The sequence below is a fragment of the Prionailurus bengalensis genome, chromosome E4 (assembly GCF_016509475.1).
Source record: "Prionailurus bengalensis isolate Pbe53 chromosome E4, Fcat_Pben_1.1_paternal_pri, whole genome shotgun sequence".
Classification (NCBI taxonomy): Eukaryota; Metazoa; Chordata; class Mammalia; order Carnivora; family Felidae; genus Prionailurus; species Prionailurus bengalensis.
The window spans coordinates 28363651-28388577 of NC_057360.1; the positions used below are offsets into that span (position 1 = coordinate 28363651).

Consider the following 24927-nt stretch of genomic DNA (forward strand, 5'->3'; position numbering starts at 1 on the left):
AAGTCCCTGAAGCAATCATGACACGCAAGCATATAAGAACAGGGATAATCTGTTGAACTATAGAGTTAAAATTTACAAATTGGTAAAGGTCATATCAGATAAGAACTTCATGAAAAGAATGTCAAAACGGTACTCAAACGTTTTCTTTCTACACTAAAGAATCAAAGAGGCAGGGAAATTTAAAACCGCTTGTCCCCCCCCCCCCAAAATCATCATTTCAAGCCATTTCCTGACATCCCTATCCATTAGTCAAATGACTCAAGTACACTGCTTTTGGGGTTCATATGCATTTTAAACGTAAATTAGTATTCTGGTACAATAACGAATTCATTTCCACCATCCCTTTGTTCAAACCTTTCAACGTTTTTTTCAAAATCCATTTACGAAAATCTAGTTTTCTACATGCTATAGACCAAATTGACCCGCCATAAAAGAAAAATTCAAACATGAAGTTTAGCTCACAAGCTGTACCAAGATTAGAAAACAAGATAAGTTGTCTCCTACCTATAGTTGTTATAACAGTGCCAGCAAAGAAGAAGGAACTTCCCAAATCCCAGTGACTGATTTGATTGGAGGTGTTTCCTAAAGGTATAATCCCTGCATTTATTGCTGCCACTATTTGCTGCAAGTTTAAAAAGAAATTTATCAGTACACATAAATCACACGGAGGCATCAAACAGCACATATTTCACCCTAGTTGACGAATTAGACAAAGAATCCATTTTAAGGCTTGCTTTTTCATTTGGAGTATACAATACAGATTAAGGCTTTCTACTAAAGAATTTAATAAGTTACATGATAAGAAAATTGTATTTGATGTCAAGTGAATGGATCTGTATGGAGCATATCATACTGCACCAATATGCATTTGTATCTCTTCTGTTAGCATATTGAGTGACTTATTTGAATCAACTACTATTTTTTTAGGAAGCAACACAGAGCAAAAATATTGCACACTTACAATTTAAATAATATATAAAAGCTTCATCAAAAAGCAGGTTATTTCCAAAGTGCTAATCATTTTGAATGTTTCAGCCAAGCCTGGTTTGTGTATAGCTGTAGAGTGTATATAACAATAAGATGCTTTTTTAAAAAGACAATAGCAATTCACTATCAAACTTAAGTTACTCCATGTATATCTAGATTCTTAGAATCTCTGCAGATTCTTTATAAATTCGATTACCATCTCATAGCATCACCAAAATATCACCAAAAGCCCCTAGATGACAACAATATTCGTATAGGGACACTAGGATCTGGACACTGCCTTGAGTGGTAAGGAGAGACAGACAGAAACATGACATTATAATCTCCTAAATCATCAGATGTTGAGCAGAGGATAGGGATATCCAGAAGAACAAAACACAGAAGAGAACATGTTAGGAGAAAATTGTGTAGTAAAAGAGAGACATACGGATTGTAGGAAAAGGTGTTTTCTGCGTATAGTTTTAGAGATCTTTATCATTTAATTTCCAGATTTTAAAATTGGAAGGAGCTTCATTTGATAGACAAGGAAATTAAATACTGAGAGAGGTAAAGTGATTTGTTTAAGCTCAGTCTACTGGCAAGTGGACAAAAACTGCACTGTGAAAACGGAGGGCACTACCCCAGAAAGTTACCATCAGATGGAAAAGAGCATGTAATCCAGAGCTGAAAATGCAATATAAAATTACATTTGTCTGATTTGTTTTACCTTATAAACTAAAACTTTAGTAGTTCTGTGTAAAGTTAATTAAATGGCAATGCTCTCTTAAAATTTTAAACAATATAGGGATGCCTGGGTGGCTCAGTCAGTTAAGTGTCTGACTTCGGCTCAGGTCATGATCTCATGGTTTGTGGGTTCAAGTCCCGCGTCGGGCTCTGTGCTGACAGCTCAGCGCCTGGAGCCTGCTTCGGTTTCTGTGTGTCCCTCTCCCTCTGCCTCTTCCCTGTTTGCTCTTTCTCTCTCAAAAATAAGTAAACGTTAAAAAAATTAAAAAAAAATTTTAACAATACATATTTATTATAAAAAATTTAGGAAAATACAGAAAGGCATAATAAGAATAATAAAACTTATCCACAATTCCAGACTCCAGAGATAAACACTGTTAATGTATTAAAGTATCTATTCCTGGTGTTTTGCTATACTTTTTACATGGTTGGATTTATGAAATATATGAAACATATACTCTATTTTTACTTAATATTTTTCTATATGTAGTTTTCTTTGTCATTACCATATTTACTTAATCACTGCCAGATATGTAGACATATAAGCTGTTCTAAAATTTCTTATTATGAAAAGTGCTGCTCTGAACATATTTATGTATAAATCTATTTTTTTCATTTCTGAATACTTCATTGGGGCAGATTGCTAGAAATAAGTTTGCCACATTAAAAACTATGAATATTTGGGGGCACCTGGGTGGCTCAATTAATTGGTTAAGCATCTGATTCTTGATTTCGGCTCAGGTCATGATCTCACAGTTTGTGAGATGGAGCCCTGCTTCCCGCTCTGTGCTGACACTTCAGAGCCTCCTTGGGACACTCTCTCTCTCTCTCTCTCTCTCTGTTTGGCCCTCCCTGGCTCACACGCATGCACATGCTGTCTCTCTCTCTCTCTCTCAAAATAAATAAACATTAAAAAAAGATTATGAATATTTTAACGTTCTTGATATATAGTAGCAAGCAGCTGTCCAGGAAGGTTGTTATAATTTACAACTGCACTCCCAACAATTTACAAGTGCTTAGCAATGCTATTACCTCTAATATTAATATTTTATCCTTAGTGAATTGATAAGAATTGTTTACATTTATATATCCTTTATTGTGTGTAAAGGTAAATAACAATGCTTCCTTTATTATCCATTAAATGTACACAAATATAGATAAATGCACATATATGCACACAGCACACAATGAAGCTAATTTTGAACATATTTCCACTGTTTGGATATATATGAAATCTATAAATTAATTAAGGAAACTGAACATTAATGCATAGAGAAACTTCCTATCACAGAACATGGTATGAATCTCCAGTGATTGAGTCCCCTTTAATTTCCTGAAATAAAGTACTTATATATGCTTCACATAGGTCTGTAAGGTTATTCTTAAGTATTTTATGTTTTTCCATTTTAAATTATAACTAGTCATAGCTGCTGAATACACAAATATATATTGCCTATTCTCTGCACTAGTAATTCTCATTTTTTTTTCCTCAAAACCACTGTATAGTCTCAAAAGTTATTGAAGGCATCAAGGAGGTTTGTATATATGAGTTATAACTTTTGATATTTACTATATATATTGGAATTTCTAATTTTCAAAACGTTTTGATTAATTCATGTAAAAATAAAATAAGGCCATTATACATTAACATAAGTAACCTATGTTTATGAAGATTATTATGTTTTCCAAAACAAAAAAAATAGTGAGAAGTGAGGCACTGTTTTGTAACTTATAAATCTCTTTTTTTTTCAATATATGAAGTTTATTGTCAAATTGGTTTCCATACAACACCCAGTGCTCATCCCAAAAGGTGCCCTCCTCAATACCCATCACCCACCCTCCCCTCCCTCCCACTCCCCATCAACCCTCAGTTTGTTCTCAGTTTTTAACAGTCTCTTATGCTTTGGCTCTCTTCCACTCTAACCTCTTTTTTTTCCTTCCCCTCCCCCATGGGTTTCTGTTAAGTTTCTCAGGATCCACATAAGAGTGAAACCATATGGTATCTGTCTTTCTCTGTATGGTTTATTTCACTTAGCATCACTCTCCAGTTCCATCCATGTTGCTACAAAGGGCCATATTTCATTCTTTCTCATTGCCATGTAGTACTCCATTGTGTATATAAACCACAATTTTTTTATCCATTCATCAGTTGATGGACATTTAGGCTCTTTCCATAATTTGGCTATTGTTGAGAGTGCTGCTATAATTATAAATCTCTTAAATATCCTGCTTGATAGAAAACATTTAGATTCTAATATATGCTTCTGTGTTCAACCTACTGGAGAGCACATCACATAGCCTCTGGAAAAACTCCACTGTAAACTCATGAGGCAATGAGAGCAGAAAAGGCAAAAACATCTCAGTATTTTCAAAAAAATAGCTTTGACCACATCAAACCTCTGAAAGGGTCTTGGGACCACATCTTGAGAATCTGCTATATACTGAACTCATATTTTTCTTTTTTTGTCTGATTTTGTTTTCTACCTGGAGAACCAAAGTAAGCAAGCATATAGCTTACAAATAATGGCATTTTATCTCTGCATCTTCCAAAAGTTATGTTTTATTACCTTTCATCTCTTATTACATTGGCCAGCATCTCCAGAGCAATGTTAAATAAAAATAATTGAGAGCAGACTTGTTTGTTTTTTGTCACATAAAAAGTGGTTTTAGTGTTTTATCATTAAATATATTTACTATTGGCAAGGAAATGGTATTTAATTAAATAATTACAAGAGCAGGCAAATAAAAGGGACACATAAACACAACTTAAAAGCCTAAAAATGTCTTTGGAAATATTTTAAGATAGCAATAAACATACAAGGGATGTACACACAAAATTATAAGCACAGGCACAATAATCTCTAGCTTTGCAACTCCCAGGAAAACTAATGCTTCCAGTAAAAAAAAAACAAGGAAAAGGAGGTTGGGATTTAGATAGATTATAACTGCATCCAAAGTATAGTTTTATATTTTAGAGACATTTCGTTAACACATTCATTTATTCAAAAATATTTACCAACTGTTTATGATGCTAGGTAATGGGGAAACAACAGAGAAGTAACAAAAAATAAGGGTGATAAAGTGATAGGTGAAAAAAGATAAAACACGTCTTTAGACTCCACCCTATTAAATAACATTATTTGATTGACTAGATGCAAGCTAATTTTGCCAACAATTGACTTAAAACAGCCTACGTGGTCAGCACCATTATTTTAGCCCATTCTTTTGCTTCTCAATGATGAGGTGCAACATTACCCAGACACTGGGATAACATCCACAAGTTATTTAAATGCAAAGGAAGCAAATGTAGACTCAGAAACAGTAATGCTTGGCAATGTGTGGGTTGTAGATAGTTATCACAGAGCTTGAGATGGAACTGGTGACATGTCAGATCACTCACTATGAGAATGAGTCTACCATGAGGTTCCTAAATTGGAATATTCTTACGATTTTATTTTATGTTTTTGTACAAGGTCTCTTGGTCAACAGCTACAAGAAACTGCATGCCCTTTGACAAGTGTACTGATACAGATCTAAGAGTCTCTGCAATTTCATCAATTCAGGCCATCAAAGCATTTAACAAATGCCTTCGTTAAAACTGTTTGTGCATGTGCCATATAATGTGACTAAAGTAACAATCATGTCATCAATAATAACTTTTGTGGACAATCGAGTCATGTTGATAAGTTACGAATAAAGTGAATTGTTTAGATGAGAATAAAGGACATTTTGGTCCTATAAATTTAATCCTAACATATTATTACTTGAAGTCTTGATTAAGGAAGGGCTTCCAAACTTAAAATATACAATTAGAAACAGTATAAGATAATCTTGTTTGGATTCACATTTCATTTTTGCTCTTCAGTATATAGACAATCATAGAACGTGCGTTAAGAAAAAGAAGCTGAATACATGGTTCTACTCAAGAATATAAATTGTAACTTCAGAAACAGAGCTCTAAGAGCTTTATACTCACTGAGCTGATAAAGGTAATTATAACAGTTATGATGAAAAATCCGAGTTCCATGACAGCGATGTCTTTAGAACAGAAGTTCACAGAGTTCTATTGTGATCTTGTGCCTACTTGAATTGCAAGACGTTGATATCTCAATGTCATTTGGAGTTTTGGAACCATATTCAGCTTTGACACCAAACATTGATAGGACACACTTATTTGAGACTAACCTCGGAACGCAAGGCAATCATTGACTATCATGAAAATGTTCCCGTGAGCCCAATACCTAGGAACAACTTTTTCATGTGGTAAAAGGTACCTGACTAGCTATTTTGTCATTGAAGGAAATTATGTTGAAAATTAAGTAACCCTTCGTACCCATCAGTAAGTAACGCATCAGTACACCTGATGAATGTACTGTTTTCAGAGTGGGTTATATCATAGATCTTAAAACACAGGTCACATTGGAGGCTCTGATTTCGCTTTTTCCCCCCTTACTCAGATGCTCAGATGTTCATGCTCATCTAAACAATACAGAATGTTCTGAAGGAATGCTTTCTCCAATTTCCTCCTCTGTTAATATTGTAATCATGACTTCATTAAAATACATTTTCATATCTCTAATCCTAAAAGTAAAGTCACATTAAAGTTTTAAATGATGTAAAAATTCTAAACTGCGGGTATCAACTATTAGCTCCCAACTGGGTTATACCAATGATGTCTGTATCATTGACATATCATTGACGTGGCTCAATGACAACTTCTTTTGGCTGGGTATTTAAGACAGACCTCATGTTTTTCTCATATGGAAAAGAACACTATTTCCAATCATTGACATCAGGGGCCAAATCCAGTTATACTTACGCTGGCATCTGTATTATTAAACAGTTCCTTAACGAGAAACATAAGTATTATCTTGCCAGATTTCCGTAAGGAACAATTACATATCTTTTTGTGCCACTATTTGCTCGTGGAGGAGCAAGTTTTATTCCGAGAGGGGCCTAGCCTTGAGGAAAAGAATTAAATCACACATTCACAACACCTCATCTGAACACTTCAAGTATGCAAGCAAGATTATTGTGAAAGACTTGAAGAGTCCATAATGAGAAAAGCGAAATAATAATTGATGCTCTCATTGCCAAAGAACTTTGTGAGAAGGCATAGCAGTAGGTATCATTACTATGTATTGTTATACCACAAAAATAATCATCATCCATCAATTATACACCGTGACGTATGAGTACCGTTGCCAAAAGCTACAGGATCATTGTTGATCCCATTCTTAATCTTCTGGGTATATGTCAACACCACGATCACCTATGTCAGATGATGTGAACTGCTTTCAAGGGTCCTGCTGATAAATCCAGAGACTATCTCAAGATGGCCTTTACTCTTACAGGCACATAATTCACATACGTCACTGTGGAGCTTAGGCAACCCTGACTGGTATATTTGAATCAATGCAAAGTCACATTTGTTTGTGTATTTCCTAATAGTTTTTTTTTTTTTTACAGTTCATACATTTAGAGAGAGACAGAGAGAGACAGAGAAAGACAGAGAGAGAGAGAGAGGGGGGGAGAGAATGAGCTGGGGAGGGGCAGAAAGAGAGGGGGACAGAAGATCCAAAGTGAGCTCTGTGCTGACAGCAGTGAGCCTGATGCAGGGTCCGACCTCACGAACCGTAGGATCATGACGTGAGCTGAAGGACGCTTAAAGAACTGAGCCACCCAAGAGCCCCTAAGAGTTCTTTTAAGCTTGATTGGCCATATCGATCTGAAATGTTCTTTACAGATATAATTTGCACAAGAAGCTTCTCCTCTGATGTCAGTGACATGTGGTAGTCTTTAATCACTGGGACTGCTTCTTGGACATATCAAATTAGGTTCAACTGAAAGGGAGCATCATAGATCTTGAGTGTAAACTTACATACAGAAGAATCCCATGCTACGTCCTTTGTATTACTGGGAAAAATGCCCAGAAACTTTGGGCAGAAAATGCTTCTTCACTTTTTTGTCCTTTCATGGTATTCTGGAAGCTAAAGTAATGACACTGGCTTCCTTGCATGAGATAATATTTCTGTCAGAGTACCACTTGGGACCATTGACAGTCCAGCGAGGGAGGAAACAACTTCTTGAAAACCACACTGTATTACCATATTGATCCACAAGACTATCCTAGTCCAGCGGCAGCTCTCAGCTAATGACAGTACTAGGTTGAACCATATAAAATTGCCAACAGCTAAGCCCTTCTGGGTCTATAAGATGGTAATTTCATATTAGCATACAAGAGAATAGCATGTAATAACATGCTAACTTTCATTTCGGTGGGATATTTATTACTGCAGCATTAAAGCTAATTCCTGGGGCGCCTGGGTGGCGCAGTTGGTTAAGCGTCCAACTTCAGCCAGGTCACGATCTCGCGGTCCGTGAGTTCGAGCCCCGCATCAAGCTCTGGGCTGATGCCTCGGAGCCTGGAGCCTGTTTCTGATTCTGTGTCTCCCTCTCTCTCTTCCCCTCCCCCGTTCATGCTCTGTCTCTCTCTGTCCCAAAAATAAATAAAATGTTGAAAAAAAAAAAAGCTAATTCCCATAAGCAGGAACTGTGAATATCAAATCAATCTATTACGTTCTTGCTTATAGTTCTATGTGAAGAATATATACATCTTAGATTGATTAAAACCCTGTATGGCTGAGAATACTGTTTTGAGAAAACATGAGCCAACTGATGAATTCTTATTGGGGATTCCAGTTGTGTCCAACTTATGCATATATCTGAAAAGGCAGGAGTTTTATCTAATAGTTAAGATGTTTATATTTTGTAAAAGGACATTTAGATATTCATCATTTGCTATCAAATATTGCATATAGTATACATTCTAGCCTCCAATTTGATAAAGGAACTTGAGACACATTACATGAAATTTAGTTTTTCAGAAATTCTGTAGTTATGCAGAGATAAAACTTTTGTTTTAGCTAGGAAAAGTAGAGGAATCTACATAAATCCCTGAAAGAATGAGAAATTCCAAAATTACATTCCACAGTTAAATAAACTGTTATATACAAGTATTGACAAAAGTTAGATTTTTAAACTAGCATCGATAATCTTTTTCCTTTGAGAAAATATATTACTGATTTCTGTGGAGAAAGAAAATGGAGTAGTACATTTGCATATTTTATACAGAACACAGGTGATTAAACCATTCTAAATTTAGAGCCTGGTAAAGAAGCAAGTTTTCAAGGTTTCTCCAGTGTATATCTTTTAAGTAAGAAAGGTAATGCTATGATGTTTTTAATCTACTGTTCTTGCTGGATACAATTTGAATCAGAATACATTTCATGTTTTTTTTTTTAAAGGCTTTAAAAATCTTTGAATGTATTTCCATGTAATCCATTACCTATGTTTAATCGCACACTAATTAGAAACTTTTTTTTAAATTATTTTTTTTAAATTTTAGGGCGAGAGAGAGAGAGAGCATGAGTCAGGGGGAGGGGCAGAAGGAAAGCGAGAGAATCTTAAGCAGGTTCCACGCTCAGCATGGAGCAACCTGGACCCTGGAGTCATGACCTGAGCCAAAATCCAGAGTCAGACACTCTCCCAACTAAGCCACGCAGGCATCCCCGATTAGAAACTCCTTATAAAGAAGCATCCTTTTTAAAAAAAAAAAAAACAAACTTAATTCTTTCTTTTTTTTTTTTTTTTTAAAGCAAGCTCTACATTAAATGTGGGGCTTGAACTCACAACCCTGAGATCAAGAGTTGCGCACTCTCCCAACTGAACCAGCCAGGTGCCCCCCAAAACTTAATTCCTATAACCTAAAAAAGGATAGTATTTCCTAAGGGAGGCAGTTTCCGCACACTAGATGTTAGAAAGCACCTCTAAAAATAAACGTCTTGCTTACCTTCCCATGTCTTTCCTTCTATTTACAGATTATACCATCGCATGTCAAAGCTATTTTTATACAGACTAATGAAATGTACAGCTTTTTTCTTGCTCTTTTTAAAGTGTAAATTTATTTCCTATTAGCAGGAACAAAAACTTAAAATCCAGAGTAGGAAAGAACAGGGAGTGAGAGATGGATGTCATCAACAGAGCCCAAAGCAAGAGACATACTTCTTGGTATAAGAGCTGCCTTCCTTGGTTATATCCACTTTGGAATACAATTTTAGTGGTAAAATTAATGTACAAATGACTGGATTTTGGAAAAATAAGAATAAAAAAATCACTCACAATCCCTAAAACCATTTTTGAACATACATATATATTCAACTTTTGGTTTTGTTAACAATTATCCACTAAATGTGCTTTCAACTATATTCATATCACATAAGATTTCGTAAGGCATTTTGAAGCCATTAATACCTTATTTCATAGTCATCAATACCTCACTGAATAGCTACATGTAAAATAGTTCACATAACCAACCTTCTACTAATGAATACATTTGGATGACTGTATCCAAGTTCAAATGACCATTGGCAAAGTTGTTATGGAGATGATTTATACATCAGACAAGGACGGAACATGAAACACTACAATTCTGTTATTCTTGGAGTCCTGCATGAACTCACACTGTGGTATAGAAAGGATAAAATGTGGTCAAGACCCTGAGTTCTTGCAACTCTGGAGAGCCAGAAAAATACATGTGAAGCAAGCATACTAAAATATGCATTCCCACAGCTGTGCATGCTTCCATATTTTCCTGGATTCCATATTATTTCTAGGGTATATTAATATTCTACCAGAATATTAATCTCTGTCTATCTTTCTGGCCCCTTCCACCTCACCTCAGCATAAGTACAGGCAGTAGAAAAGAGATTAATAAAAGAATAGGACAATATGGAGAAAGAAGGAGGTAGAACAAGAAGTCAGGAAGAAACAAAACAGCAAGTAGGGGGCAGGGGGCGGGGGGAGATAAAAGATAACAAAGAAGAGACAGTTCTAGGAGAATAAGATAGGAACTTAATTCAAGTCATAGCCACTCTGTCTAGGAAGTTCTTTTAAAGGAGGTTGTCCTTAAAATAGGATGCAAGTAGGCAGAAAACTGAGATCAAGAAGACACAGTATCTAAGACAATATTTTTATACCATTTTGCCCGGGGCATGCCACACTGACCATCATTTATTCATGCGCTGTTTTAAAGGCCCGAAGTTCGAAACTGATGAGAAAAAGAAATAGCCCAAAATGACGCAAAGCGAATTTTACTCTGTCAATTACGTGGATCCATAGAATTCCCAAATTTAGAGATTCTGATGGCTTTCTCAGTAAAACACCACTGATCTCTAATTCAGTTGGTTTTCCAGCACACTTAAGCCCATATTTCCATAACAGATACAAATTTAAACAAAAAAGTACTTTAACCTATATAAAAGTCATCACAGAGGAAATGGGGAAATTATTCGAGTCTCCACAGAAAAGCAGCCCTTTTCTTTATTATAGGTTTCTAAAACAAATGATTTTTTTTTCTTGCCTTTTCTGAATTTGTAACTGAAAGATCATAGCAAGGACGGAAAATCTCAGGTTCTGAAAATGCACACACACAGCCAACAAAGTGACCAGCTAAGGAAATTTGTGTTTGAATAAATCAAACTTCCCATTACCAAAATCAGTCATCAGTAAGGGCAAAATATCACATTACTAGAATATTTCAATAATATTCGGATAGGCAGTTCCTCTGTTTCAGCCCCTCCCCATTAAATTTAATGTATTTTTTACTTCAACTGAGCTGACTCACTGCCATTAATAAGTCTAAAAGAAATTACTATGCCTTCAGGTTCCAGGGAAAATTTCTTAATACACTGCAGGTTAGTTTACTAATGACTCGCTAACGTTACACAGAGAAAAGGAAGTCTGGCAAAACTGCTTAATATGTTTATATTTCTTGGCTCAATGTCACAAAATCAAGACAGCAAAAATAGTATATGAATAACTTCCCAAAACGTAGTGATTCATACCCATCCTGTCTGAGCTTCTTAGCTTTCCTCCAAGTTTTCCTCGTATTTCTCAATTACACACCCATACACTCACCAGTCGTAGCAAATACTGAATTGGTTGAAATCCATTTTCTTGAGAAACAGGAACCTGATAGAATGTCTTATATTTTTCTAAGCCAACTGGAATGATAGAGCTACCCTTTGACACCTGTCCAGTAGTTATTGCACAAAAATGCAATTAAACCCTTCCCTCGGGCACCTCTCAGACTGATTTAAGAGTGTCACACACCACAATGATCAGCACTGAAAACGAGCCTGGCATCTTTCCTCATGTTTTCTACATTAGTCATTCACATATGCGGTATTGTTCATCTTCATTCACACAAGGATACCAATCCCAAGAGCAATTCGGAGCACTGGCAACCTTTGAAAGGGAAGATGCTTCAAAATCCACATGATAAGCATGACAGTGGAGGGTCTTCCTTCCTCAAAGATGCCATTGCTAGGGCAATCTTTAGTGGGGGGTGGGGTCTAATGCCTGGAGGCGTATCAGGTTGGCCCAACATCCTTAGCAATCGTCACTTCTCCTGCCCCCAGACTCCTTCCAACCAAGCATGTGTTTATGTTGGTGGAACAGGTATGATAGGTTTAAACTGGGCAGGGAGAGACAGAGAGAGAGAGAGAGAGAGAGAGAGAATGAGAGAGAGAGAGAGGGAGAGAAAAGTACATAACATGCAGTCACTGGCAGGTCCAGAGTGCTGGCATCAGGAGATGACTGAATACACCTAAGTGTCACTCAATTTTCATTTTTAATCACCTGCTGTATCTGCTGTGCATCTACTGGGTGTCCTCTAGATAGCTTTGTCTCCTTAAGGAACTATTTGGACTCAGCAGTGCAAGACTGATATACTTCACCATCTCATAAAATTAACCCTGTGACCATTACCAATATATATATCACTTAACAGGAATCATATATACATATATATACATATACATACATATATACACATATACATACATACGTGCATATACACACATATGTATATACATGTATATATGTATACACACATATATGTATATATGTATTATGCATGCGTGTGTGTGTGTGTGTGTGTGTGTATAATTTACCTTCCACCGAAGCTGAAGCATAGAGAGACTAAACACATCACTAGTTCAAAGTAAGTAAAAATGATAATTAACCTAGAAAACCAGCCTCTCATCTTGGTGATACAGTTTAGCTGTACTGTGGCTTTGGTCAACTAGCTTTGGACATAGTTATCATTTATAGTATTGTTTTTATGTGAAATCACATGGGAAGTCCCAAGCAATAAATACATTCATAAATAAATTTTTAAAGAGAATCCAATCGTCAGTTTGAAGTTGGGGTGAGCATTTTGTTTATTTTATCCCTATGTGTCTAATGTATCCCAAACGGTCCTTAGGCCTTATCCTAAATGTTTACGTCACACACAGCCTCTGTGTCTAGTGTAATGCTAACTGCTCAAGAATTATTTGTGGTATATTTTGTGCTTACTGATTCCTAAGTACGCAGTGGTTACAATTGGGAACCGATGGGATACAGCACTAATTGTATACTACACGTCACAGTGAAGAGAGTAAGTTAACACTTGACACAGCTAATCGCTCCGACCCGGCAGCACGTCTTCACATGGCCCACAGATCGCCACCCTCTCTAGCTTTCTCAGGCTCCCTGAAGGATGTCTCGTTCCCTTCACCTTTGAGCCTCTGGTTCTGTTCTCCACCCATCCAACACTCCTAGGTGATTTCATTTCCACTCAAGGCTCTCGATATCGTCAGTATGCTGACACCTCCCAAATGTGTTGCTCATTCTGGACTGCTTCCCTACCTGGGTGTCTAAAAGGCAATTAAATTTTATATTTAAAAAATAATAATAATAAATAAATAAACATTAAAAAAAATAAAAAGAATAAAACAACAACAACAACAACAACAAAGGCAATTCAAACCGACCATATGCCGGAATGAATTCCCAACCTCCTCCCTGAAACCCGCTCCACCTGAGTTTTCCCTGGGTCATTAACTGGCAGCTTTAGTTTTCCAGTTCTTAGAGCCCAAAACCTATATTTGGAAGGCACCATCCTTGACTTCTTTCCCTCGCACCTCACATCAAATTCCATGAGCTTTAACTTCAAAATATCCCATTTAATCCCATCTCATCACATCCACTGCTTCTACTTCTGTCCTCATATAAGGCCACCACCACCTCCCTCCGGGGTCCAACTTTGTCCACTTACATCTGTTCCTCCCAGGGTAACCACAGCAATGCCTTTAAGTCATAAGTCAGATCATGTACTTGCCCTTCTCTCTACCTGGAATAACTTCCCTCAGTATCCACAAGTCTATTCACAGTCGACTATTTATTGTTTTTCAGGTTGTGCTAAAATACATGAATTCCTTCATGTGCCAATTTAATTGGCCCAGACAGCAATTCTGTAGCATGTAGCCTCTATTGCTTTTTGAAAACACTCAGAAGTGTTTGAAATTACCTTATATGCTTATTAGTTTACTTATTTTTTGTTTCCATAATTGTAAGAAACTTACTTGAGTTGCTCTTGGCTTTAAAACCCATAACCTCAAGAGAGGAGAGATGATATCAGCAAAATGGTGAAAGAGGAAGCCCCCAGATCCACCTCCTCCAACAGAGATACTGGGTCAACAGTGCACAGACCAATTCCCTTAATGAGAAATCCAGAAATCAGTTAAGAGGCTCCTGAACTCCAAATGAGCACAAAACCAGTCACATCAAAGCTGGGAGGAAAATTCACTCCCCCTAGTTTAGCATGGTGCAACTGTGAGAAAACTCCTAGCCCCCAGCTTCTCCCCGAGTAGGCAAAGAGTTGGATTAAGGGGTTCTGGATTAAGGGGTACTGCTCAAAGGATTGGTTTTTGCCTTGCTATGTCAGAGTACTGATGAAGCCTGGCACCCTCTAGATGCCTAGGGGACAATGACAACACTATGAGCTAGGCGGCTTGCTTCTGCTCCAGAGGACCTACAGTCTGGCAGACATGGGCCAGTAGAGCTTGGCAACCTCTCCCTTAGGGGAAAAGGGAAAAGTGGAGCATGTGTCCAACACTCTGGCTTTTGAAGGGGCTACACAAAGGATTGGTTTATGTCTTGCCCAACTCAGAGCACTGGCTGATGGGATAGAGTCTACTCTAAAAACTGCAAGACCACTGAGAATAACAAAACCCTGGGAGGCTTGCAATAGCTCAAGAAAAACTGCAGTACTTCAGACAGACACCAGAGGTAGCAAGAGATTACAGGCTCCTGAAAAAAAAGAAACTGGCAAATCCATGTAACTGGGAATTTACATGCACAAGTTCAGAGAAACACATCCACAGAAAAGACATGAGAGGCCTATAGAATCTCAAGGGAGAAAGCTTCTCCCTGTACATAGTCAGATTGTAAAGACTGAGAGAGGTGGCTGTTTTACCAAATGTGTAGATCACAACACAAAATTACAAGGCATATGAAGAAATAGGAAAGCACAATTTGAAGGAACAAAATAGATGTCCAGAAATGAACACTGAAGAAACAAAGGTATATGAATTACCTCAAAGAATTCAAAAGAACCATCATAAAGATGTTCAGTGGGTTCAGAAAGCAATGCACAAACAAAATGGGAATACCAACAAAGAGATGGAAAATATAAAAGAAAACTAAACAGAAATTTAGGAGCTGGAGAACACAATAACCCAACTGTAAAATCTCTTAGAGGAATTTAACAGCAGACCTGGTTGAGCAGAAGAATCAGAGAACTCCAAGGCAAGACATTTGAAATTATCCAGTCAAAGGAACAAAAAGAAAGACAATGAAAAAGAGAGAAGAAAGTTTAAGGGATTTATGGTCTACCATCAAGCTGACCCAAAGTCATACACCCAAAGTTCCAGAAGTAGAAGAGAAAAAGAGGAAAGGAGTTTATCTGAAGACATAATGGCTGAAAACTTCCTAAATCTGTGGAAGAAAATGAACATCCAGGTTCAAGAAGACCGAAAGACTCCAAATAGAATGAATTATAAAAGTCCACACCAAGGCACATACAATCAAATTGTTAAAAGTCAAAAACAAAGAGACGATTTTGAAAGCAGCAAAACAAAAGTAACTCATTGCATGCAAGGGTGCCCCTGTAAGAATATAAGCATATTTCTCAGCAGAAAACCTGTAGGGCAGAAAAGAATGGGATGATAGGTTCAAAGAAAGAAAAAATTGCCACCCAGGTTTACTATACCTGGTAAAACTGTCCTTCAAAAATGAAACATAAATATTTTCCTGGATAAACAAAAGCTAATGGAGTTCATGACTCCTCAACTTGCCTTATAAGAAATGCTAAAAGGCATCCTTCAAGTTGAAGTAAAAGGCTGTTAAAGTGCAACAAGAAAGTACATGTAAGTATGAACGTAACTGGTAAAGATAAATAGGTAGACAAATATAGAGTACCGTTGAACTGTAATGGTGATGCGTAACAGTTTTAATTGTGATATAGAAGTTAAAACATGAGTATACAAAATAACTGTAACTACAAAAATATGTTCGTGGATACAAAATTAAAAGTCTTATTTGTGACCTCAATAACACAAACTTTGGTGGGGGGGAGAAAAGAAGAGTTTGGTATGCAATTGTAGTTAAGTTGTTATCAGCTTAAAATAGAGTGTTGTAACAACAAGATGTTTTATATAAACACAATGGAAACCACAAAGATAATACCTACAGAAAATTTTCAAAAGAAAAGGATAAAGGAGTTAAAAAAAATCATTACACAAAAAGCATCAAAAACAAAGAAGATAGCAAGAGAGGAAAAGAGTGATAAAAAAGCTATAAGACCAACAGGATACAATTAACAAAATATTAATAGTAAGTTCTTTCCTATTGGTAATTATCTTAAATGTAGATGGGTTCAAAGATATAGTCAAAAGAGACAGAGGGGCTGAATGGATTTTAAAAAAGATTCAACAATATGCTGTCTATAAGAAACTGCTTTAGGTTTAAGGTGATATACAGACTGAAAATGAAAAAGTAGAAAAAGATTTTCCATTCAAATGGTAGCCAAGGGACAGCATGTATGGTCATACTTATACAAAACAATATAAACTTTAAGTCAAAAACTGTCACAAACAGCAAAGAAGGTATTATATAATGATCAAAGGGCCAATTCCCTAGTAAGATGTAACAATATAAATATATATGCACCCAACATCAGAGTGCTCAAATATATCAAGCGACCACTGACAGAACTGAAAGAATAAATAGACAGCAACACCACAATAACAAGAGATATCAATGCCCCACTTTCAATAATGGATTGAATATCCAGACCAAAGATCAATAATGAAACAGAAGACATGAGCAACACTATAAACCAAATGGGCCGAACAGACATATACAGAACCTATCAGTCAACAAAAAATACACACACAAAAATAATAATAATACATGTTTTTCTTAAGTACACACAGAATCTTTTCCAGAACAGATTACATGTTAGGTTCAAAAAAAGTCTCAACAAATTCAGGAAGACCAAAATCATACCAAGTATCTTTTCTGACCAAAATGGAATGAAACTAGAAATCAACAGCAGAGGGAAAACTGGATAATTTACAATTATGTGGAACTTAAACAACACACTCCTGGATAACCAATGGGCTGCAGAACAATCAAAAGGGAAATTAGAAAATGTCCTGAGACAAATGGAATGAAAACAGAGCATAATAAGACATATGAGTTGCAGCAAAAGTAGAACTAGGAGGGAAGTCTATAAGCAGTAAACACCATCATTAAAAAAGAAAGATCTCAAATATTAAGAACCTAACCGTACACCTCAAAGAACCAGAAAAAGAACAAACTAAACTAAAAATTAGCAGAAAGAAGGAAATTTTAATAAAGATTACAGCAGAAATAAGTGAAATAGAGAATGAAAAGCCATAGCAAAAATAAGAGGGTTTTTTTTTTTAAGATAAAAGAAATTGACATCTTGCTAGACTAAGAAAAACACAAGGAATCTCAAATTAAATAAAATCGGAAATAAAAGAGTGGACATCACAACCAATGCCACAGAAATATAAAGGATTATAAGAAACTACTATGAAAAATTGTACCCAACTAATTGGATAACTTAGAAGAAATAGATAAATTCCTAGAAACAGACAATCTGCCAATACTAAATTATGAAAAAACAAAATATATACATACCTAAACTAGTAAGTAGATTGAATCAGTAACCAAAACCTCCCAACAAAGAAAAGGTCAGGGCCAGAGGATTCACTGATGAATTCTACTAAACACTTAAAGAATTAACACCAATCCTTCTTGGACTCTTTCAGAAAACTGAAAAGGAGGGAACATCTCCAAACTCATTTTACAGAAGCAGCATTACTCTGATACCAAAGCCAGACAAAGACACTATAAGAAGAAACTACAGTCCAGTATCTCTGATGAATGTAGATGCAACATCTTTGACAAAACACTAGCAAATTGAATTCAACAGCACATTAAAAGGATCATACACCATGACCGGGTGGGATTTATTGCTGAGATGCAAAGACGTTTCAATACATGAAATTGAATCAATATGATACACTGCATTAACAGAACAAAGGATAAAAATCACATGATTGTCTCAAGAGAAAGAGAAAAAACATTTGACAAAAGCCAACAACCTCTATGATAAAAATTCTCAGCAAACTAGAAATATAAGAACATTAGCTCAACAAAGTAAAGGCCATATATGAAAGTCCACTCCTAACATCATCCCCAATAATGAAAAACTGAAAGTTTTTCTTCTAAGATCAGGAACAAGGCAAAACAAACTCACTCTGACTACTTCTATTCAACAAAGTACTAGAAGTCCTCATGAGAGCAAAACAACAAGAAAAAGAAATACAAGGCATTCAAATTGGAAAGGAAGAAGTCAAAGTATTTCTGTTCAAATTCCATGATCTTACATGTAAAAAAACCCCAAAAGATTCCACAAAAAAACTGCTAGTACTAAGAAATGAATTCAACAAAGCTACAGAATACAAAATCAACATAAGAATCACTGTGTTTCTATACTAACAGTGAACAATCCAAAAGGAGATTAAGGAAACTTTCCCATTTACAATAGCATCAAAGAGAATAAAATACTTAGGAATACATTTAACAAGGCAGTGAATGCTTTGTATAATAAAAACTATTACATTTGCTTAAAGAAATTAAAGAAGACAAATAAATGGAAAGATATCCTATGTTCATGGATTAGAAGACTTAATATTGTTAAAATGCCCATAATACTCCCAAATATCTACATAGTCAATGCAATCCCCATTAAAATCTAAATAGCATTTTTTTGCAGGAAAAAAAAATCCTAAAATTCATATGGAACTACAAAGGACTCCACATAACCCAAACAATCTTGAAAAAGAACAAAGCTGGAGGCCTCACACTTCCTGATTTCAAAACATATCACAAAGCTACACTAATCAAAACAGTTTGAAACTGGCAAAACAAGTATAGACCAATGTTACAGAACAGAGGCCAGAAATAAACCCATGGTCAAATGAGCTTCAACAAGAGTGTCAAGACTATAAATGGGGAAAGGACAGTCTCTTTGGCAAATAGTGTTGGGAAAACTGAGCATCCACATAGAAGATAATAAAATTGGACCTTTATCTTACATCATACATGAAAATCAACTCAAAATGGATTAAGGACTTAAGTGTAAGATCTGAAACTATAAAACTACTGGAAGAAAATATAGTAGAAAAGCTTCATACCACTTGTCTTGGCAATGATTTCTGGAAAATGTTGCTAAAACCACAGGCAACACAGGCACCTGGGTGGCTCAGTCGGTCGAGCATCCTACTTTGGCTCAGGTCATGATTTTGCGGTTCATGAGTTTGAGCCCCACATTGGGCTCTGTGCTCACAGCTCAGAGCCTGGAGCCTACTTCGGATTCTGCATCTCCTTCTCCCTCTGCCCCACACCTGCTTGTGTTCTGTCTCTTTCTGTCTCTCAAAAATGAATAAACATTAAAAAAATTTAAAAAACCCACAAGCAACAAAGAAAAAACAGACAAGTGGCACTTCATCAAATTAAAAAGCTTCCGCATAGCAAAGGAAATAATCCATGGAGTGAAAAGTCAACTGCTGAATGGGAGAAAATATCTGCAAACCATATGTTGGGAAAAGGCCAATATCCAAAATATATAAGGAATTCCTACAACTCAATAGCAAAAAACCCCAAATAACCTGATTAAAAGGAAATGAGCAAAGGACTTGATTAGACATTTATCTGAAGATGATATAAAAATGTCCAACAGGTATATGAAAATTGCTCAACATCACTAATAGTCAGGCAAATGCAAATAAAAACTACAATATCACCTCACATCTCATAAGGTGGCCTTAATAAAAACAAACAAAAAACCCTCCAAACAAACAAACAGACACCCAGAACTTAAGTGTCAGCAATGACTTGGAGGAATTGAAACACTTGGGCACTATTGGTAGGAATCTAAAATGAGCAGCTGCTATAGAAAATAGCAAGGATGTTCCTCAAAAATTAAAAATAGAACTAGCTTCTGGTCCAACCATCCCACTTCCAAATATCTATCCAAAATCACGGAAAACAGAATCTCAAAGAAATATTTGCAATACCATGTTCATTACAGAATTATTCACAATAGTTAAGACGTAAAAAGAATCAAAATGTCCATCAGTGGACCAATGGGTAAAGAAAATGTGGAATATATAGACAATGGAATATTATTCAGTCTTAAAAAAAGAAGGAAATCCTGTTACATGCTATAAGTTGGATGAAGCTTTGAGGGCATCATGCTACATGAAATAAACCAGTGACAACAGGACAAAGACTTAATGATTCCACTCACATGAGTTATCTAAAGTAGTCAAATTCATAGAAGCAGATAGGAGAATGGTACCTTCCAGGGGTGGGAGGCGGCAGGATGGGGAAATGTGGATTTGCTGTCCAACGTGTGTAGAGTTTCAGTTAAGGAAGACGAAAAAGTTTCAGAAATATGCTGTACAGCATTGTGCTTATAGTTAACAATATTTTATTGTACACTTAAACATTTGTTAGCAAGGTAGATCTCATGTGTTATTTACCACAATAAAAGAATAAAATAAAAGATAAAGTCCTTGGCATAGGAGAATAGTTTTAAAAGACTGGTACACCCATAAAATAGCATTACTACAAAGTCTTTCAAAAAGATTCCATAAATCTATAGTTAAACAGAGAACTATATATTTATAACAGATTGCAAAGTAAGACATTAAGGATATAAAATACATATCATAAAATACAATTTTGAGAGGGAAAGAACCCATAGTCTAGCACAGTGCCAGCTACACAATAGTAAGATTTCAATCAATATTCACTTAATGGGTGGAATTCATGGAAGTTTCATTCATTTATCAGACAAAGTTTAAAAAGCAAAATTCTGAGTTGTCTTGTTTCTTTTTCCTAATGCATTTTGGTTTATCACCCTTTAGTTGAAAAGCTTGATCCTTTTTTTAAAAAATCCAGTTATAACTTCATCTGGCAACTTTGGTGGCAAGAAACTTCATAAGGACACTACTCACTTTCATTTTCTTTGAGATTCAGGATTTCCCCCAATCCTAAAACTCTGAGATTTTTCACTCATTCATTCAGCATAAAGAGGCAGCATAAGCAATGGTAGCAGGAAAACTGAGATGATAAATACGGAATAATGAGTCACATCTCTGTGGGGACACAGCCTGTATGCAGGCTGCGGCTCTGGAGGGCAAAGAAGAAAACATCTTGATTACTTACTTCAAAATAAAAAATGTTAGAATAGCAGCTCTCATCTTAGAAACATGCTGATATTTACAAGAGCAAGAAAGAAAAAGGAAAAAAGAGACATTGGTGGAAAGGAAAAGTGGTGAACTAGAAGTCGTGGACTAGAAGTGACGGTATTTTTTCTGTCACTAACTAGTGGTACTCTTAGGAAAATAGTTGAATCGTTTATCTTCTTAGTGCTAAAGTGACAGGGTTTGACTAGGTAATATGTACTTGTAGATTTCAGGTTCTAAATTCAATGAATTTCTTCCTTAAAATGTTACATGCAAATAATTCAAAGTATATTATGATAAAATTTTGCTGGCACTTTCTATAGACACTCGTTATAACCTTTCAGATGCAGTTACCAGTATTGCTTTTTCTTTGCATTTTCTTTTAGACTCTAAGACACCCAGGCTAGTTTGGTTTAAAAAAAATTTTTTTAACGTTTATTCATTTTTGAGAGACAGAGAGAGACAGAACAGGAGCAAGGGAGGGGCAGAGAGAGACACAGAATCCAAAGCAGGCTCCAGGCTCTGAGCTGTCAGCACAGAGCCTGACACGGGGCTCGAACCCACAAACTGTGAGATCATGGTCTCAGCCAAAGTCGGATGTTCAACTGACTGAACCATCTAGGTGCCCCCTAGTTTGGTTTATACATGAGATTAACTTTTTTTTTTCTTTCTTTGCCCTCAAGAAGAAAGGAGTCTCATTTAGGTCCCTATCAAGAAGGCTACTTGAAGCAATTTAATCCTGCATCAGGAAAGCATCAGAGAGAATAAAACACAAATGCAAACACACAAACATAAACACAAGCTCTCTGTGGATCAAGAAATAATAAGGTTGTAAGGAGCTGAGTAATGGAAAATAAAGCAGAAGCTCCTGTCCTATCAAAAAATACTTTTTGAATAACAGCATAGTACAGCATCCAAGAAAAATATGCCTCAAGAATGATATTGTTATTATAAAATAAGATTATTGACAATTTTAATTAAGCCGAAGTATTTAAAACTAGCCTCATGAAATAGATTTTCAGGCCAGCTCAAGTCAAGAGCCAAATGTCATCATCTGATAAAACATCTTCCAGAAATAAAAAACATTGTGAAGCTTTGGAACTTGTTAGCCAGATTTAAAAAAGAAGAAGAAGAAAATCTATATTTATTAAGGACAAAGTAATTATCCAATCATTTACATTAGCATATTAGCTGTAACATGTCCAGATATAACAGTAGGGTTGTGGAAGGGTTTAAATAGAAAATAATTTTAAAAAGATAGTAAAATAAACAACAATCTTTTATCCTAAAAGTAGAATTTACTTAAAGGACAATTAAAATAAAATAAAGTAAATAAAATAAAATAAAATAAAATAAAATAAAATAAAATAAATCATCTAGCAATTATCTCTGCTCATTAAAATTATCTCCTTCTTAGACACACTGAATTGAATATGTGGTATCAGCTTCAGAACCCTCAACCAGCCACCTCCCCTCTCTCTTTATCTTCTCCAGAAGTACACACATTACCTGGATCACCACCCTTGAGCATCTCTTCCTGAAAGGCGAGAAGAGAGGACAGTCTTCTGGCCCAAACCCTGTCTGTCCCCTCTCAGCCTCCATCTTTAAAATTCTTTCCAAAATGAACTTTCATTAAAATTTCTCCAACCAATCTTTCTGTTTTTATTTGATTTCTTCCCCCTACCAGGTCACCAGAGTATTCACCTAGGATCATTATGACATACTCTGTTTCCTTCTAAAATTTTCCATTTGTTGATCTCCCACTGCCCGTAAAACCAAGACCACTTATCAAGGCCTACAAGGTGTTGGCCTGCTTCCCTCACAACACGAATGATGGCCCAACCCCACTGGTGTTTGCACGGGCCCCAGAACACACCAAGAATGCCCTCGCCTTTGCACTTGCTGCCTTCTCTTCCTGAAACGCTTCCCTGCCCCCCAAGATCTTCACAGGACTGACCCTCTCTCATTCAGGTTTCATCGTGAATGTCACCTGTCCAAGAGAAAGCGTGCCTGAACACAGCTCTTGTAGAGGAGCACGGCCCCCATCATTCTGTGTCATTAAGCCATTGTTCAGTCTTCAGGACATCTGTATTTTCTGAAATTATCTTGTTGAGGTGTTTCTTTGTTCACTAGCACAGCAGCTCCAAGAAAGCAGGGCTCTCGTCAGTCCACACAATCATTATCCGTGTGGATTATGCCCCCTGCTTAGAACAACGCCTTTCAAAACTTATTACATGTTTAACGAATAAATGAATGAATGCATTTTAATTACTTCTTCCTTTAGAGGAACAGACTTTCCCACCAACTGTCTTACCTCAGGTCTCTATAAACACTAATATGCTATCTGAACATGGTACATGAATACAGAAATATTTCTGAATGAGGATTCAGAAAAAGAACTCAGGATGTTCAGTGTGTGGCCAAATGTCCAAAAAAAAAAAAAAAATCAGATTCAGAAAACTATGTTGCCAATCAATTTTTTTTTTCTTGTATGAATGATAAGCTATTTTGACCATGATTAAATGGAACTTTGTCTTACAAAATTTTATTTTGTGACAGCTGGGAATAATCATCTCCACTTCTGTCTTGCATTCAATGAGCGATGCATGGACCAGGACAAATGGAAAACAGCAGCAGCCTACCTCACTGTCTGAGAAGCAAGAGTAAATCAAATGTGCTGAGAAACCATTACCAACCGCTAGTGCAACAGGAATGTTGGAACCCACCCAGTATTATTTCAATTCTCTTATGGACTGTTATGCAATTAACACTGTGAATTTTATTTTACCTAAAAGAAGCATGACCACCAAGGCACGCTTTAAAGTCAAGACTAAAAACATTTCTGCCACATTCACTGGCTTTGCTGAAGAAACACTGAGGTCCCGATCATCTGAGGTGTCGCTGTATGAAAATACGCTGTCCATTAAAGATCACAGTTTGCAAGCATTTCCATGGCCATTTTAAGGAAACTAAGAACTTCCCTGTATTCCCCATGAAAAATAAAATATAAGGACTCTAAATGCTTGTAATAACTCTCCTTCTCCATCCTATTCCACGTAGGTTTGCCCTGCTTGGAAAGCTGTTAGTGAATCCTGACCACACTGTTATCCTGTTGGGAACACACACAGCACCACAGATCCACAGTATGGTGACTCTTGGGTTAACACAAAGTCTCCCTAAGAACTCCCTTTCCAATCTAGAGGAGACGTGACATATCTCTGCTCTTGGGGTTGACATCAAAATTTCTAAATGGACACAAACCAGTGCCTCTTCCTCCATAAATTTCAGAATCCACTTCCCTGGTACCATTAGCATCACCCAGATGCTGAAAGCACATCACATGCAAGGAGAGACGAGTTCATTCCATTGTATTTGTCACTTGGATCAAATGTTCCCTAACCGACCTGTAGAGGACCCGAATAACAGTGACAGGAAAGGGGACTTTTTCATTTGCCCAAAAGGAACACCACCTGTTTTAGCA

The 24927-nt window shown here is 36.4% G+C and overlaps 1 protein-coding gene across 2 annotated transcripts in view; it reads right to left on the reverse strand.

Moving 5' to 3' along the window:
• Positions 1-24927, reverse strand: part of KCNK2 (potassium two pore domain channel subfamily K member 2) — a 124376-nt gene that overhangs the window by 85593 nt on the left and 13856 nt on the right. For both annotated transcript variants that reach the window (XM_043569548.1, XM_043569550.1), the window contains exon 3: positions 505-622. In XM_043569548.1, coding sequence (XP_043425483.1) covers positions 505-622 — 118 coding nt within the window. The remainder of the gene's footprint in view (positions 1-504; positions 623-24927) is intronic.